Below are 17,437 nucleotides of genomic sequence, written 5' to 3'. Positions count from 1 at the left end.
CCGTTCCCTAATTGGTGATAGCCCAGTGGCCAAAGTAGCTAATGAATTGCAAGGACTTAACCCATTCTTTCTGCCAGAAGAAACTACTAGTGGTTTCAGTGGCTGGAGGTGCTTGCCTTTTCTAAGAAGAGATGCAGGCTCATATTGCAGATGAACAAACACCATTTCCTTTTTTTTTTAAAGATATCTCCCCTGATCCAAGCAGTGAGAGATGGACTTTCTCCTTCCGATTGTATTCAAAATACCTGATTAGCCAGATTACGCCTTTTCTTAAGTAAAAGGGGAGCTGGTAGGTTCAGTGTTAGATTTCCAAACTCATCCTATACTTGTAATTTTCAGCTCTGCCACCAGTATTTTGTGTGACAGTGACCATGCATAAATAGTCCTTTCTGAGCTTTCTCTGTGTAGGATGAGACCCCTGATTTTGTTTGACTGTGCAGATTCTTTGCCATCTGTGGATGAAGAGCCTGTAAAAATATGTGGCGGTACCATGAGCAGGTTGGCCTGAAATACCTGGCCTTGGTAATAGAAAATTCCCAAAACAGTGGCTTGGCAAAAATACTATTCCTGAGCAAGAATGAATTTAGACTTTTATTCTGAATCAGGTATCTTGTGTTTCTAAATGCCTGCTATTCTTGAGCAGTCATAGAGCTTATTAATCATACTGCTTATGATAAATCGTATTTTTTTGCCATTCTGTCATTCAGCATGTCTGGTATATGTCAAGGGTAATACTCTCTCGTAGTGGTGTAGCATATTGAAAATGGAAATAATGTATTTACAGTTTCTCAGATGTCCTGACTAAAACTGTTACCTGTCTTTTCTCCTCCCAGTTCCTTATGCTTTTGACCATAACTTTTTTTTTTTCTGATCTAATTTGCAGAAGGCATAGATGCAGGGTCCTGACAGCACCTTTTTTACTTAGAGGATTGAGAAGGTGTCCTTGTTCTTGTTCTCAGATTTTATGGTTAGATTTCCTTCTCCCTGTAAGGCACCTAGATTTTCCAAACAGCTTTCTGTGCAGATAGCTGCATAAATCTTAGATTTTTGGGGGGGAACCTTTAATAGCCAGAGCACAAGATACTTATCCTGCAGTAGCAGATGTAACTTAGAGATCCATAAAGATTTATTGTATTAAAATTCCTAATGCTTTGTTTTTCTTGTTACTTCATCCCACAGTTTTGGAGGCCATTTTGATTGAACTTAATGAGTTCTTGGGTGTACACAGAGTACACCAACATTTTGTGTTTGTTTCTTTAGCCCAAAAATGATGGAGGAGGGGGAGAATCGAAATAAAACAAGAATCTGATGTCTGCCAGGGTCTTATTGAGCACTTGAAACAAATTCAAATATTTGTGGATCTGAAATTCTTTGTTAAAAGCTCTTTAGCTCCCTGCAAAAGAAGTGGTGGCACATCCTTTTTGTACATTTCAATGGTATTTCATCTTTGAGATTTCCAGACGTTATCTGAAGTTCTTCTCCTGCTGTCTGTCTTTCAGCTCTGAGCAGTGACAATTCTTGGTGGGAGGGCGAGAGGAAAGGGTTTTCCTTCTTCCACTTCATTAGGGAATAATCAATGTAAAGAGAGGGAAAAAAACCCAAAATTTTGAAGGTAAATTGAGGAGTCATCTCTGCTGAATCAAAGATATCATTCAGTAAAAAGAAATAAACCTCCTGCCCCAGCTGGAAAAAGAATCCTCTGTCCTACTGTAAAGTAAGAGATCTGAGTAAATCTTCTCCTGAGCTTTCTCCATCTGCAGCAAGAGGCTGAATCGGTACACAAGCATCCCTATCTACCCTTACAAGAAGATAAAGTCTAGCCTCACCTGGAAGGGTTCATAATTCTACTAAAATTAAAAAAGCTAAGTTAGCAACTCAAGTCACGTAGGTATACTGTGATACACTGACCTTGAAAGTTATGCTTTCCTTGTGTGGTGTTCTTTTAAGCCAGAGGACTGATACCTCTGTGTCTGCTGCAGGCTGCTGCGTGCTGGGTGGAAGGTTTATCTGCTGTAGCTGTGGGATGCTGCCAGGAGGAGCAGGCACGCTCTCATCTGTGGCTGGTTGTTTCTCCCTCTTTCCTTTGGTTAAACAAGTTGATGAGGCAAAAAGTTCTGGGTTTTTTTCAGGGAGGAGGGAGAGGAGAATTTGGCTTTTCCTTCAGCTCACTGAACTGATCTGCCCTGCGCTTGCACTGATGCTGGATGCTGTGGGACAAATGTCAGAGCATGGCTGTGCTTGAAGCAAGGATAACGTGCAACCATGTGGTAAGGTGGTCTACACTAGACGGCATCGGTACCCCATGTCCCCAGCTGCTGAGCATTGCAAGCAACTTCATCCTCTTGAGCATTGCATTAGAAACCAGAAAACCCCAGGAGACTGTAAACTAATTCAACTTGGCTGTAACGTGCTAGACAGATAGAGTCTCATAGTTTGGCATGGTGACACTGAATTCACTGCTTTAAGCAAGACAATCTACAATTTAGTGACCAAACTGGGATTCTTCAGCTATTTCTGGTTTCTACTATAATGTATGAATAATAAAGCAGGATCTGCAAAAGTTATATATCTAAAAGTTAGATATCTAAATCCCTTCTGAAAGTAATGAATGCTTCATGAGAATATGTGGTGTAATTACTTTTTAATAACTGCTGAGATACGTCGCATCTGAACAGCTTCTTTTCTAAGAGTATACTTAGGCATTTTTATGTTTTTCTGGATGTACGTAGGAAATCCAGCCACAGTATCTGCAGTGACAGATGTGAGATGGAAGAACTCAGGATGGAAGAGACTCTCCCTAAACGAGGCTTCAAGGACCAAAACTTGCAGGATTTAACATCATGTGATGGAGAAACCAAACTAGCAAGCGATTGCTGTCCATACACATTCTGGCTTGTTCCACAGCCACTTTGACCATGTGTCCACAGCATTCTTACTTGTCCCGTCTTCCTCATTTTGCCCCTGAAATACTTTTTTAGTGTTACTTGTCTTCATCTCCTCTCCCACTTACTGCCTCTTACAATCCCATGTCTCATGGGCTTCCTGGATGTTTTGTCCTTCACCCTTTGCTTCAGTCTTGCCTTTGGCCACCAGTCTCCTTCATGAAAATATCCCAAGTGACATGAAAAGCAACTGCGTTCTTCCTGCTTCTAATTTTTCTCTTTCCGCTAAATGCTAGCAAAAGAGAAAACTTAGTGTGAGGGATAGGAAAAGGCAGGAAAACTGTAATACAGTTAAAACTGTAATTTTTCTGGGTTTTGGAAAGGGCAGGCAATGAAGACCAAACAAAAGGAGGAAAATACAAGGATGAGGAAACAGAGAATCAGAACAAAAAGAAGGAACAAAGAAATGGGTAAAGAAAATCTTCAGTGTTATGTTCATGATTTATTCATGGAGCAGTATGGGTGAAGACCAGTGCTTTACAAACATAATTCAGGTCCCTGCCCCGTGAATTTACAATTTGAATTGGGATGTGGGAGAAGTTAATGCAGAAACCTCCCGCATTTCAATTTATTCCTCTGTAACGCATCCCAGAGCATATTTCATTTTGGGGAGAGGAGGTAACAACTGATTGTTGTTGCTAATAGGATTTGGGTCAAATTGCTGCCTACTACTTGGCAAGTTAACTACATTAATAGGGGAGGGGTTCTTAAAAATCATATGCCATGGCAGGAAGATAATCCCCTCCCCACTGAATTTCAAGTCCTGTTCATCAGCAAAGGTGTTTGGCTGAGCGTACTCTGGAACAATTTATCCATTAAAACCCAAGCTTCCCTACCACTAGCTTTAATCCTAGCTTGGAAGGAGCTCCCGTGCCACGGCTGAGCATGCACCATTCTGCCTGAATCCCAAGAATACCAACAGTTTGTGCTCACTCCCATAGATAAATCTGCCCTCCACCCCTCAAAACTCATGAAGACAGAGGTGGTGAAGGTCTGAGTTTATGGAAGCCATGTGGAAGCTTTATCTGTGTTAGCTGAGAGCTGGAAGACAAGCAACTAAGTTAAAAATTGTCAAACTACTCCTCCGGATGCTAACAGGGGCTGGTTGTATCCATCTACCAGAATGGTGCTTACAATTATGAGGAAAATATGTCTGTGTCTTATACGAGGTATTACGTGAGATCTGCTGGAGCTGGAAGGTTGGTGGGCTTGTAAAAATAAAGGCATTAGATTTTGTTTGACGGTGGCAGTTTTAAGGACATGGGTTTAGAAAGTGTGGCAACAAGAAGATCAAATATATAGTGACAGGTTAATTTGTCATCAGCTGTAAATGTTTTTGAGGGGTTTGATAGCTAAGGGAAGTTTTGTGTCTTGAAGAAGTTCTCTTTGGTTTGTGACTTCTTTGGGGGTCTTTGTAGAGCATCGGCTGGTGTCCCTGGGAAATTGAGTTTCCTCTTGGTGTGGAGTCATCTGGTAGTGTACTGGTCTCAGCTGCACAGAACAGGAAGTTTACATGGGAATCTGACAACTCTAAAATGAAGGATTTTTTTTTTTTTTATGTCTGAGTGGCAAGTTAATGTTACGTAAAACTGCCTACTGAAGCCAATTCCTTTGCTAAATTTGTTTTCATATAGGTTTTTTCATTTCTCCCATGTGTCCAAGAAAATATTACTTGGCTAAAAGACATTATTAATTCAGTTTAAATCAGGGTATCAAGCCCTTTGAGTCTAGTACTGACATGTGCACACGACTTTCTTGTTTAAATCAAACCTGCTGGTTGCTGGCTTGTTTGTTTCTCCACTATCCCTGCTCTCCCTATATTCAGGACACTAACCTCACAAACTGCTAGAAAACTAATGGTCGAGTACCATTTTTTCAATAATTCATATGGAAAAGCAATATCCTGCAAAATTTTGGTAATCAGGTATGTATACAATCCAGCTTGTGCAGAAACTTGATCAAAATAGAACCTTAACTCCTAGTTAAGTCTAATTAGTTTTTTTAGGGGGAAAAAAAAAAAAAGAAAAGCAGAGTTCAATACAAAACCACTTCTCATTTTCCTTTGCAATCAGCACATCATTTTTGTTTTGTTAAAGGACATGAGTTGTATCCCTTAGATACACAGCTTGGGCAAGCTTTGCGAAACAATTAGTGCATCTTTCACATGGTCTGAACTTGATTGAATAATTACTCAAATAATGGTCAGTAATGGAATACATAGGGTTATTTCGTGGCTAATCCTCAGGTAATGGAGTTGGTGTATCTCTGATTTTTCTCTTAGCAGTTCCCAGTGAGCAGGAGACTGAGACAAAAGTGATTACGGGAAGTAGAGGGAGTCACTGGAGGCCAGCAAGGAAAAGGGGGCCTTATCTTAAGCAATTAATCAAGAAAACTCCTATTGTGGGACAATTATTCAAAGCTAATTCTAAAATAGCTTTAGAGCCTGAGGTCCTGAAGGGGTTTTTGTGTGTTTTTTGGTTTTGTTTTTGTTTTGTTTTAAGAATTTTGCCAAGGTCATTGGGAGCACTGGGGCAGACCTTGCATCAAAACGAAGGCTGCTGCATACTTAGGAAGGAGCTGGTTGTAAAGTGCAGCATCAGGCAATGGTGGCTTTGAGGTCGTTGTCAGAGCTGTAATTTTTTATTTTAAAAAATGAGTTGGAGGGTTTCTAAACAGAGATAATGTGTTGAAACTTACCTAACATTTCCACAAAAACATCTTCTGTTATTTTGCATCCATTGCAAGCAATCCCAAGAGGAGTCTATCGCACATCATTGCACCTTTGTGCCCAGCATTCCTAGTGTACTTGCAGGACTGATATCTCTGAATCTCTCTTTTATTTTTTTTTCTCTTTTTTTTCGCACTGCTTTTTCTTAGCTTAATTGTCCTACAAAGGCTTGTGACACCTGCAGAAGAGTAGGATTGTTTCATGGCTGTGGCTTTGCAAAAGAACACGAGGTCTTTCCAGTTGTCCCCCAAAAAAAGCTCTTGTATGGTGAGAGCATCTAACAAACTCCTTTGCCCTGTTTTTAGCCCCTGAGCTCCCTTGGAAGTGAGATTTATTTGAAGATGTTGCTGTGATCCATGAGGTCCTATGGAAAGAAACAATAGATTTTAGCAGCTGTCCCTGAAAAATTATAAGGTCGCTGGAAAAAAAAGCAGAGGTTTTAAATTGGATGTGGTTTAAATTTTCCTACGGCCTCCTGAATTGGGCTCCTGGCTGGAATGGGAAGCTGCCTGCAGAATTATTACTCAGCACAGTCACCCTGTGCTCTCGTAGCACTTTTTTTTCAGCGGTGCTGACAGCAGCATTTTGAACCCTCTGTAGCATAGGGCTGTCCGATCCGGTTTCAAATGGCTGTTGAGTGCTGCCTGAGAAGTACTGCTGTGTAGGTGATCACACTGCCCTGATTAGTTTTCTCTCTGCCCATGGGCACCTTTTGCAGGGCAGGGTTACAGGGAGAGCCAGTGACACACATGTGCTCCCATAGAGAATAAAGCAAAGAGGCTGAAGGACAAAGAGAGTCACTAATTGGATTTGTAGCTGTAAGAAAAAAAACCTCTTAAAGTAAACATTCTCCTCTCTTTAAGTCTTTCCTTGGCTTCTTTCGTGAAGACCGCTTGAAAGTATCTGTTTCGGGGGTGAACCCTTCCCAGCAAATTTAATTTTAAGGCTTGTCAAGCTTTATTAAAACCTTATCATCAGTGATTTCCTTCTCTGCTAGATCAAGATTATATTTGTTATGGGATTCATATTGTATCTCAGAATTCTTCCCAGCAGATGTGGGTTTTCATGTGTGTACCAAGACATGCCACTGCCAATTCCGAGTACTGGAGTCCTGGGGGGGGTGTTGTCAGCACATATTTGGGAAGACTTTGGATGCTGTTCAGACATTCGTAAGCTGGAACTGCATTTGTATTTCAGAGGTAACTACTGTTTGAGTAAACACATTGCTCTGCATGGCAAAAGCATTCCTAATTGCTGCTGGTAGCCATCATCAGATGTGCTGATATACCCATTCCCAACAGCTGGAATATTTGGTAAACGCTTCTGGGTATGGTGTGCAGACATACATTAAGAGAGAAGGTGAACACACGACCTTTTTTACTTTGAAGATGTAGTAACTTTGTTTGCATTAGTGGGAGTCACCAGTCAATGGCAGGATTTTTTTATTATCATTACATTTCAATGTCTTATGTTCATTTGTGCCACTGTGGGTAGATGCTGCAGATCAGAGGTTTGCCTAACAGTGTAGACAGACTTTTTCCAGTTTATTCTAGAGCACAGGATTTGGTTGACATTTTTATACCTCTCAGTTCATATATTGAAAACAAACTTCTCCCTCCCCTAGTTTTTCTCATTTTTATAAAATATTTTTTATTGCTGAGATAGTACTTAATTTCTCTTTCTTATCCAATGAGGACAGTCAGATGGATGGAAGAGTCTCTAAATATGTGCTCTGTTTTGGGGTGGTTTTTTTAAAGTGCCCAGAAGTAACCAAAGCACTTTGGAAAATACAGATACGGTTCTTGCCCTGAGCAGCTTATCATTTGGTTTCAAACGTGCCCTTGCAATTGCAAGTAATGTGCAAGGGGAAGAGGAGAGGAAAGGCAATTAATGGCCAAATGAGTTGTTGAACTAAGAAGTTATTTGAAGGTGATATAAACGCTCGCAGCCTTTTTATGATGGCAAAGTTGCATCTTTGTCCTGCGTAGCAAGAGTGATGATGGTCTTTTTAAGTTGCATTGAGCCAAAGCTGCCTTCTGGTAATGCATTTTTGCAGAAGCTCCATCATGTGAGCAAGTATATAACAGTTTAATACCCAAAATATCCCAGGTTTACTTTTCAGGGAGTCAGAAGCAGACACAGGTAATGGTAGGTGATTGCAGACCTCATCTGGCAGTGGTGTTCTCTCTCCATGAGGGTTTTGAGCCCCAGCAGCACAGCACTGTCTATGTTTGTCCTCTGAACTTCAAGAGGAGCCTATTATTTGGTAGGAGACCACTGTATTAATATTCCCATTTCTTCCATGTTATCAGTTTCATGTCAAACATCTGCTCTGCGCTGATCAGTATTACCACTGTCTCCCCTCCCATCTCTTCTGCCTTTGCCACAACACCAATAATGAGTCGGGTCAATAATGATCACTGGGCTGAAGGGCATGTTGGCTATTTATAGCAGCAATATAAATATAAATATGCTTATTAATACAATCTAAACACCCCATTGTGCCATCATGTCTGTCTCTTACTTGCTATCTCAGACTCCTGAAGGCAACAAATGCAACTCTTAAATTCTAGCACTTATGCCCTAAACCACCATTCTGCTGTCATGTGTGTGCTACACAGAAAGCAAAGCTTTTGGGGTTTAAATTTTGAACTTTTGGGAGGAAAGGGTGAGGTCTGAACTAATACGGTAAAAAAAATGTGATGTTTATGGGACAGTGATGTCTTACCATTTCTGGGGCTCTTTGGCTCAGTTGCAAAATAAGATATTAAATAATCACTGTATTTTCTCACTTCTGAGTCCAAGTACCTGAACGCAAATTAGTAGTATGGCAGAAGTACAGGTACCCCAATGTAATAAATTCCTAGTTTGTTCCTCTGCTGGGAGGTATAAATTGTTGCTGCCTGAAGTATTTGAAAAAGTCTGGGGGTTTTTAGCACAGGATTTCACTGAAGGTTGAACAGTATATTTTCTTTTCCAAGACCATAATATATAAAAGGAAAGCACTGCAAAATTCTTCCAAATGTTTATAGAAGTTCAGTGATTTTGTTTTCAGTAAAATTTGTGATACTTGAAAAGCTCGTTTGGAAAGCTCAGCCAGGAAGATTAGATATGGAGGTGCAAAGCAAATAGACTGACCATCTGCTTTCCTTTTGTCAAGAAAAATACGTATAAACCCTTTGTGTTACATTTGAGAATTGTTAGATACAGATAATGCGATGTGGATTTTGAGTCTTTAGATCATAAGTTCGATCTTTGCAAGAGGAGCGGTGGCAAATCTTAGTTGTAACAGAAGTTCTCATCCTGAAACATTCCCAGGAAGATTATTAAAATACTACAGGTACTACTGACATCGGCTACAAAGATCTACTTGTGCATATTTCTTTAAAGGAGGGAAAAAACACCTTAATACACAGTATTACCATAGCTAGGCCCTATTATACTATTGTAATCATAGCTGAAGCAAGAACGGTGATTAACGATGGCAATTTATTGTATCTGACGAGGGGAGAAAATAGGAGATGTTGTCGTTATCATAAATCATATCATAAATAACCAAAGAGAAGCACTCGGAAAGCTTGTGTGGTGTCAGCAGCAAGCCCTTTCAGGCACGTTAGCCCAGGATGTAGCCATAGAAACCCCAAAGTCATATTGTTATCTTAGTCTTGCTGCAGTTATGTGATACAACAGTATTAACATATAGATTAGGCCATTTATAATACTAGGTGTCATTTCAGGTTGGCTTGCTTATATAGCATTTTAGTTTTTTATTGTGCCGAATGTTAGGGAAACGCTGCATTTTTACAGGTCAGTATAGAGCCATTTATAACGTATCGGCTCCACACCTCTGTCAGTCTTGCTAATGTACTCTGTTATTGATTGGTTGTACTCTATGAATTGTCATTGCCTAATTACCTTGTCTTTGCTAATAATTTTATTTTTTTAGAAGTCAGAATGTCCCTTTAAAGAGAAAACCTCTATACTTGCATGTATACTTCGGGGCAAGTTCCCGATTCTGTTAAGGACTGTACACCCCAGAGGGAGTAAAAAGTAAAATACAAACCATGCAGATGAATCCAGATTTTCTTACGGATGTGTTCTGTCCCTGCCTGTATGTTTTGATCAAACAGCGGGGGCTTTCATGTCACGCTCCGTTCTGCAAATTTCAGGGGAGAGACTCAGTCACAGGTAATTCAGAGCAACACCAAAGTGACTGAACCAAGGCTGCCCTGCTGACAGGGAGCTGACTGGCTCTCACACATCTCGCTCGCTCGCTTCCTAAAGATGCTTCTGTTACTGTTTTTACTCTCCACCCAAGTCTGCGTAACAGCTCCAGACACATTAGCATAGCATTGCCATGCACATGCATTTATTCCTGTATGTATGTGTGATCTACAAAAATTGTTGAGCTGCTGTTAAGAAGTCAAAATGAAAATGAAGTCTCCTTCTTAGTATTTAGACAGAAACACATTTTTGCTTGCTCTGTGCAGCGGAAATGCAGGACTGATGTTTTGTCAGGTCAGAGATCGTGAGCATAACTGATAACAATCTGCCGATGCTGGTTTTCTGTCTTAGCAGGGAGGTGGGTGTGTCATTTTAAGAATCTTGGGTAGTTTGGCTTCATAAACATTGCGTATTCTAAAAAGTATTATAATGAAGTCTGCCACTAGTAAGTATTTAAAAGTGTTATTCTCATTGCATCCAGTATCCTGAAGCAGCACTAGAAGCCATAGTGCGCATTATACCCTAAGGCAGGATCTGATGCCCAAAGGGTGATCCTCCGCACCTCTCTCCTCTTCTTTCCCTCACCCTTAGGCTTGTCTGATCCTGAGGTGGGCTTTTTACTTTGCCAACTGGACAGAAAAATGCTTGAATTAGCCTGTGAAGTCACTGCACTATGCAGAAGGGGGCAGATGATGATATAAGAAAGGAGGTGCAGGACTTTCTCTGGCTTGTTTTAGCCCAGAAATTTGAGTAGCATCATGACAGACCAGATTGGTGATTTGAGTTCAGACTATCAGATAATCTTCCTTCTTTTAGCCTTGATTAGTTCCCTGTTCTCCTGCACAAATGTTTGAACCAGGACAAAAGAAAGGATGGGACTGTTCCTTTTTAAAGCAACACTGCAATGTAGAACTACAGCTGTAGTAGTTGTGGTTTGTTTCTGGCAAACTATTGGTATCTTATTCTCACGCTGGTGTTCCAAAGTTCATCTCTGTTGATTTCACACCAAGAAATGCTAATCAAGAGTGCAAAGCAGTTGTTCAACAGGATGGAGAGGTAACTGAGCTGGTCTGGAAATTTGTGAGTCCTGAACCAGATTATTGCCGTCATCTGTATTTCAGGATGGATAGATGTGTTTTGTCATTAGGGATGGAGAGGGGTTTTGTTGACCACTTATAGCTTCTTGGGCAGATTAGTAACTGCTTTTGGGGTGATTGATAAATGTACACACCAAGTCTCTCTGTCCTGTTGAACACCCCTAAATTCAATCCTAGCTAATTGTTTGTTGAAGGCACCACCCAGCCATTTGAGCCAGAATTTTCCAATATGGCTAATGAGTCTGGATGCTTAACTTCAGGCACCTGTAACATCCTCTTTACAGTGTTTCAGTTATGTACACAAAATCACTAGCCACACCTGCAAGCCCTTTTTTTTTTTATGTATTTGTGGTTTCTGCATACTGAGAAGGCACTGGAATGAACTCGCTGGCAGTGTTGGTGGAAAAATTTGAGGCACATGGAAGATGAGCTCCTTGATGGTGCTCTCTTACCAGCTCTCTTCCCATAGAAAGTGTCAATTGGAAAATGTCAGGGTTTGGTAATAGGTTGATTGATCTCCTTTATACAGTAAAAGAGAAATCTGTTGGTGGTTACCTGTTTGGTGACCAAGTCACATCAGTGATCAGTTGTGTTCATATGGCAGAGAAATTATATATATAATCATATATATAAAACATATATATATAAATGGAGAGAGAGACATACATCAATATAAAATCTGGCATTTTAAGCTGAAAATGTATTGCAGGTATCTTAGTGTGTTCATTTTGCATTAGAGTATCAGGATATTGGCCTGTAGGATATCAGGATTGAATTTTGTCACTCTTCCATTAATTTCCTTTATGGACCACAAGCACACTTTCTGTTTGTTTGGGGAACAGGCTGCTGTTATTACAAGTTAAAGAGATAAAACCTATCATGACATAAGAAAAAAACTTCATTTTTAGCAGAAGTCAAAAGCCCCTACTTAATAGGATATGATAGGGATGTTAAGCTCCTGTTGTAGTGACATAAATTTCCCAAATGATACCTTTGGCTTTATCTAATGCTTTATCTAGACAATGGGAGAATTATTCTGGAAGTCTGCAGGAAGTTTTTTGGTATTTTTCTTCATTAAAAGGTTTCGTATGTTGGGTGGGAATGATCACTTCCTTTCTTGCATTTGCATGGAAGAAATGCATTATCTGATAGTTCTTTATTTGGCCATTTTGCATTCCATTAGAAAATAAAGTTTTTAAATTCTGTTTAAAAATAAAAGGGTTATGGAAGAAATTTGATTGCTGAAAATAGACATGTATGAGTTGCATGGAAACATCTGCTTATTCAGTATTGTATCCTTAATGGGTTTGCTCTGATAGCTGATACTGTTTATCTGCCATACTGCAGTTAATATCAAATACCAAATGCCAAAATGTTGCATGATTATATTGGCTTCCACAGGAACTGTTATTTGCCAGAGCTTTGTGCAATTAGTACTTTAGCCATTGCATTGGAGGTAAGAGGCTACTGTTACTACTTTCATGGTATACTTTCTTTAGCGAGTGGTGTCCAGCTTTAGGCCAGCATGTGTGACTCTGCTTCATCTTGTATGTAAGAAATGCTGGTTTATTCTTAGAGCTCCAGGTCTTAGCCAGATGGTTTTGTCCTATCACCACCCTGTGACAAAGGGAAATAATAATCCAGTTTCCAGAAGAGAGACTGATACTTTCCTTAAATTAAATACCAGCCAACAGCAGGGTAAGTTTTTGGCAGAGCCAGGAGACATCTTACCTATCCCAGTCTGCGCCATGTTCTCTAGGACATCATCTAGCTGTAAGTGCTTATGCTACTGTCTCTGAACCTACCAAGTAAAAAGTCTGATAATGACCAAGATGATGACAATTTCAATTTTATATATGTATATTTATATATATTTTATAGATATGTATATTTAAAAATAGGTTTTCTTGCTTGAGGAATGCCTGTACGTAAGTGCCTTTCTCTTCCATCCATCAGTTTTGCATCTTTTTTTTCTTGCCTTCACTTTCATCTGACATTGTTGAAAGAGGAACATGTGCAGCCTCCTCCAGTGAGGCAGACAGGAGAGCCTGATAGCGTGGTACAGGTGATTGCACTTCTTTTTAGAATCATAAAGTCACAGAACAGTTTGTATTGGAAGGGACCTTAAAGACCATCTAGCCCCAACCCCCCTGCCAGGGGCAGGAACACCTTCCTCTAGACCAGGTTGCTCCAAGCCCCGTCCAGCCTGGCCTTGAGTAGTGCCAGTGCCTCACCACCCTCACAGTGAAGAGTTTATTCCCCATATCTAAGTCTCCCCTCTTTCAGTTTAAAGATGTTCCCCCTTGTCCTATCACTCCATGCCCTTGTAAAAAGTCCTTCTCCAGCTTTCTTGTAGGCCCCTTTAGGTACTGGTATGGGTTTTTTCTGCAATAAATGCAGAAGTTCTGATCCTTTGGACCCTTGTGTCGAATGGTTCCTCGATCATCATGAACTTGGAAGTTCATTACTGAAGTGTTGAGTATTGCTGTCCTGAAACTGAGCCGTGGCCAAATTAAGAAGGTGTTTGGTTTTGGAGTCCCTGCTGTGCTACAGGAACATGATGTACCAAGAAAGAAATTTTGTGCTTCTTTAGTGGCTTTTCCTTGAAAAGGTGCAGGAGTTTCAATTTCTTGGCTGAACGGTTCAGCTTAAGAAATTTACCAGCATTTGAAGTGGTGACACATCGCCATGGCTTGTATTTGGGGTTCTAATGCTTTCTCTCCAGAGATCCCAAGGAGCTACGTAATGATATCAAGTTCGGCTTTTACAGCACCTCTGTGAGATGAAGTTATCAGCAGTACGAAGTGTGACCTGCCCGAGATCACACTTCAAACCCGTGTCAAAAGAGGAGTGGATTCCATCCTCCCTTAACTTCAAAATCATCCTTTAATAAAAGTGAAGAGCTTGCCCCTGTTACATAGACACAGGTGACATTACACGTCCTTATATGCTCCCGTAAGAAATGCTGTCTTAACAAACAGTTTTCTCATAAGCAGTGTGCTAACAGCTATCAGCCTGTTTTATTTCAGCAGTGGAGAAATTTCGCCTTTGGGGCTGTACTACCATGGGTGAACTCATCCCTCCCCTAACCCTTGGATTGTCTGAACTGGCCCTGCACGTGGGGCCTGCTGACATAATAAACAATTGTTCTGTATAGCTTTAGTAATGTGAACATTAACATTGATCCAGCACTGACTTCTCTAACAACAACCAAAAAAAAAAAATGTATCTGTTATCTTGAGAAACCTCCCAAACAGCTCTAGTCTCCTTTCATTACAGGAGAGAGTTATTAGGGCAGATGGCCGAGGTGATATCCATTTGACCTATAGATGCTAACTGGAGTCAGATCATTAATAAGGTGGCCGGAGATAGGGAGAGATGGCAGTAAAGAGAGTTAAAAAGCAATCCTGCGCACAAAGGATTGTGTGGCAAGAAGTGCTGGGTAGCGAATGAGATGGACAAAGGTGAAAAGGGGGCCGCATGGTTTTAAATGCTCATCGCCAAGTCAAGCAGATTACACTTAAAAGCTGATGTTTTCCCATATTTGGTTCCTGCTCCGGTGTGAATCCTTTGGGAGGAAAAAGAGCCTGTAGCTCTTGAAGGCAAGATGGAGATTTCACTTTCTCTAATTAAACCTCCCCCCCAAAAAAAAAAGTGCTTTTTTGTTTTCTGCCATGGGCACAGCTGCGGTGGCTCAGGTTTGAAAGCCGCTGCCTGGCAGAAAACCAGTTCTCGCTGAGCATCAGACTGTGGCCTCGTTCCAGGAGAAATTTGGATTTCATTTGACCACGATAGGATTCCAGATTGTCATCTGAGCATGTCTGAAAAGTGGTGAATGTGTGTCAGTAGTTAAGTGCTCGTGAACTTCCTTAGTCCCTGGATTGTTCAGGACTGACCCAGGCAATTTTTTCCAGATGTTTTGGGGAATCCAAGTCCATATAAAAGGGATGGTAATGCTTCTGCTTCCTTACTAAAGTTGTCTTTGTGGCTTGCAGGAATGTGTATGAAAGCTGGAGCCAAGACACCCCGATTTCTAGTCTCACCTCTACAAACTGCACTTTAACCTTTTCTGCCCTTCCCTGGCATCTCCACACAAGATCACAGAAACTTCATGGGCCTGGTGCAAACTTTACTTGGCCTCATTAAAAAAAAAATAAGCATTGCTCTTTTTTTATTGTACAAAACTCCAGTCCCTGTTCTCCAAACCTCATCTGAAATTGTTTTTTCGCCTTTGATCCAGCAGCTGCTGGTATTCTACAATCCTGAGTAGGTAAAACATGAGAAGTACCTTGGGATAGGAAGGAGTTACAAAAATATGAAATATTGCAGTGCACTTCCATGGGACATGGTATAACAGAGTGGCTGTTGAAGCAGACACTGGGCAGAAATCTTTAGCAAATAGATGTTCTGATTTTTCTAGTAAATGTAATTTTTTTACTGTTTGTTGCAGTAATTTCTCTTCCACTTTATTGACTCTTTTCATCCCCATGTTTTTTATATTAAAATGGTTTATGTTGCTATCTCTGTAGTCTGCATGGTCAAACCCTGTCTTTCCTAATGTTTGAATTTGGCTATGCTTTCGTCTTGTAGCCAAGGCAGAAGACTTCTCTAAATCTGAAATTTACAGCGAGGTGTTTGTTTTAAATTTTATCGCTCTTTAAAATTTTAAATGAAAACAAACTCAGTGGCGAACTAGGTTGAATGGGGTTGGGAGGGAATTGCTCGGTAGCAACGGGTGGTGTGTGACATCTGATGAATACTAATTCTTCATCCCCAAAACAGTTTTGAGCTGATAAAGGCAGCTGATTTCTGCAACAGCTTAAACAGAGATTGAAATTACTTCCATGATCTGGAAGCAGATTTTTCCCCCATAGCAGGTGCAGGCTTGGTCCACAGTGATTTCTCAGTTATACTCTAACTTTGCAGTTTAAAAAATTTAATGTCAGTGCCCAGCCAGGCAAAACCTAACTCCCTAACATTTCTGTTTTTCACGGAAGGCTAAGACTTTATCCTCAGGCAAAGTCTCCTCTCTGGGCTGGCTGCTGTAAATCCTCTGGGCCCTGGCAAAAGCCAGAGTTGCTAGCTCATTTTACTTAATTTGTGATGCTGGCAAGATTTGTGCTGCAGCCCAGGGCTCTTGACTCAACTCTCCTAAATCAGAGCATTGACACATTACAGTAGAGAAACACCAGCACAGAAAACCTGAAAATAAATGCCTTGAAAAGAGATATTTCAGAAGGATGCTGTCTTACAAAGCTCTAAATGGTGTTAGTGTAACATTATAGGTTTCTCGGTGCTTGCTTCTTTAAAACCAGCTGCTCATTAAGAAGTTGGGTTTTAGCCACTGTCATAATAAACGTTTTTTACATATTTCATGTGAGAATCTTAGGGCACTTGATACCTTTCCACAGAAACCCTGCTAGACAAAATGTCATGCATTTTTGCAGGGGGTAAATAGAGACATGGGGTGAAGTTGTCTGTGCAGGAATGTTAAAAGGCATAGGTGTAATGACATAATTACAGCAAATATAAATGTGTCAGGTTCACACCAGTGTGGACTTTCTTATTCCAGACTAAGAATCCTTTTTCCTGCTTGGAGAAATCCATTTTGAAAGTGAGGAAGTGTATCCAAAAGGATAAAGTGCTTGGCTGTCGTTGGGGAGATCAGAGGTTCTCTTCTTCTCAAACTCACTTTGGATTTGCTGGGAGATCTCAAGTGAATTTTCTCCTTTCTCTGCACCATAATGTCACATGTGTAGGACTGAAGATGGTGTTGTATGTAGGGGAAAAAAATAATTGCTATTAAACAGAAAAACAGAGCCATCACACAGGTGGTGTCCACACTGACTTGAAACAGTTGGTGCCTGATGTCCACACTGTGCATGTTTCAGGTTTATCTTATTTTCAAAAGCTGTTTTTTTGTTCTCATAGCCTGAATGCCCACTTGCAACGGGAGTATGGTAGGTGTATTCCTCTGGCAACTTTGTCTTTCATGTTGGTTTCACTACAACAGGAAGCCAGCATATGCACTCCAGGATTGCTCCATGATACAAATAAAACAACAGTAAGTGGAGAAGATGGGGAAATGCATTTCAAAGGTGTGCTCCTGATCCAAACCAACACGCACACACTCGGTGCTGGGGTGTTCCCATACAAGCATAACAGATAACATCCGTGTGCAGCAACCTCTTAAGATGGTATCAGAGACAGAACCTGGCAGGTTGAATGGGGCTTAGTCCTCTGCTTTAACCTTCAGACTGTGCTGCTTCAGGAAAAAACAAACCAGGTTTAGGAAGACTAGGTTTTCCTAGTCGTTAATCTGCAATCAGAATTGTGTAATATGTAGGCAAGACAGCTCTAATTCCGGTGAATTTTACTTTGTTGTATGTATGCTTTGCAGTCTATTTTGTTACAGCAAAAAAATCTCTCTTCATTTGAAATGAATG

At 40.6% G+C, this 17,437-nt stretch overlaps 1 protein-coding gene across 3 annotated transcripts in view; it reads left to right on the top strand.

Annotated features, from left to right (window-relative positions):
• The window catches only part of TAF3 (TATA-box binding protein associated factor 3), a 119,016-nt gene that overhangs the window by 73,113 nt on the left and 28,466 nt on the right, over positions 1-17,437 (top strand). Inside the window, exon 1 of one of the 3 annotated variants that reach the window (XM_055807733.1) lies at positions 6,700-6,869. The exons of the other annotated variants lie outside the window; for them this stretch is intronic. Within the exon in view, the coding sequence (XP_055663708.1) occupies positions 6,752-6,869 (118 nt within the window). The 5' untranslated portion in view covers positions 6,700-6,751. Of the gene's footprint in view, positions 1-6,699; positions 6,870-17,437 lie in introns of those variants that run through there. 3 annotated transcript variants of the gene reach the window in all.

The sequence above is a fragment of the Falco peregrinus genome, chromosome 6 (genome assembly GCF_023634155.1).
Source record: "Falco peregrinus isolate bFalPer1 chromosome 6, bFalPer1.pri, whole genome shotgun sequence".
NCBI lineage: Eukaryota > Metazoa > Chordata > Aves > Falconiformes > Falconidae > Falco > Falco peregrinus.
Note: the sequence above shows the minus strand (reverse complement) of the source record. Positions and strands in the feature narration are given on the sequence as shown.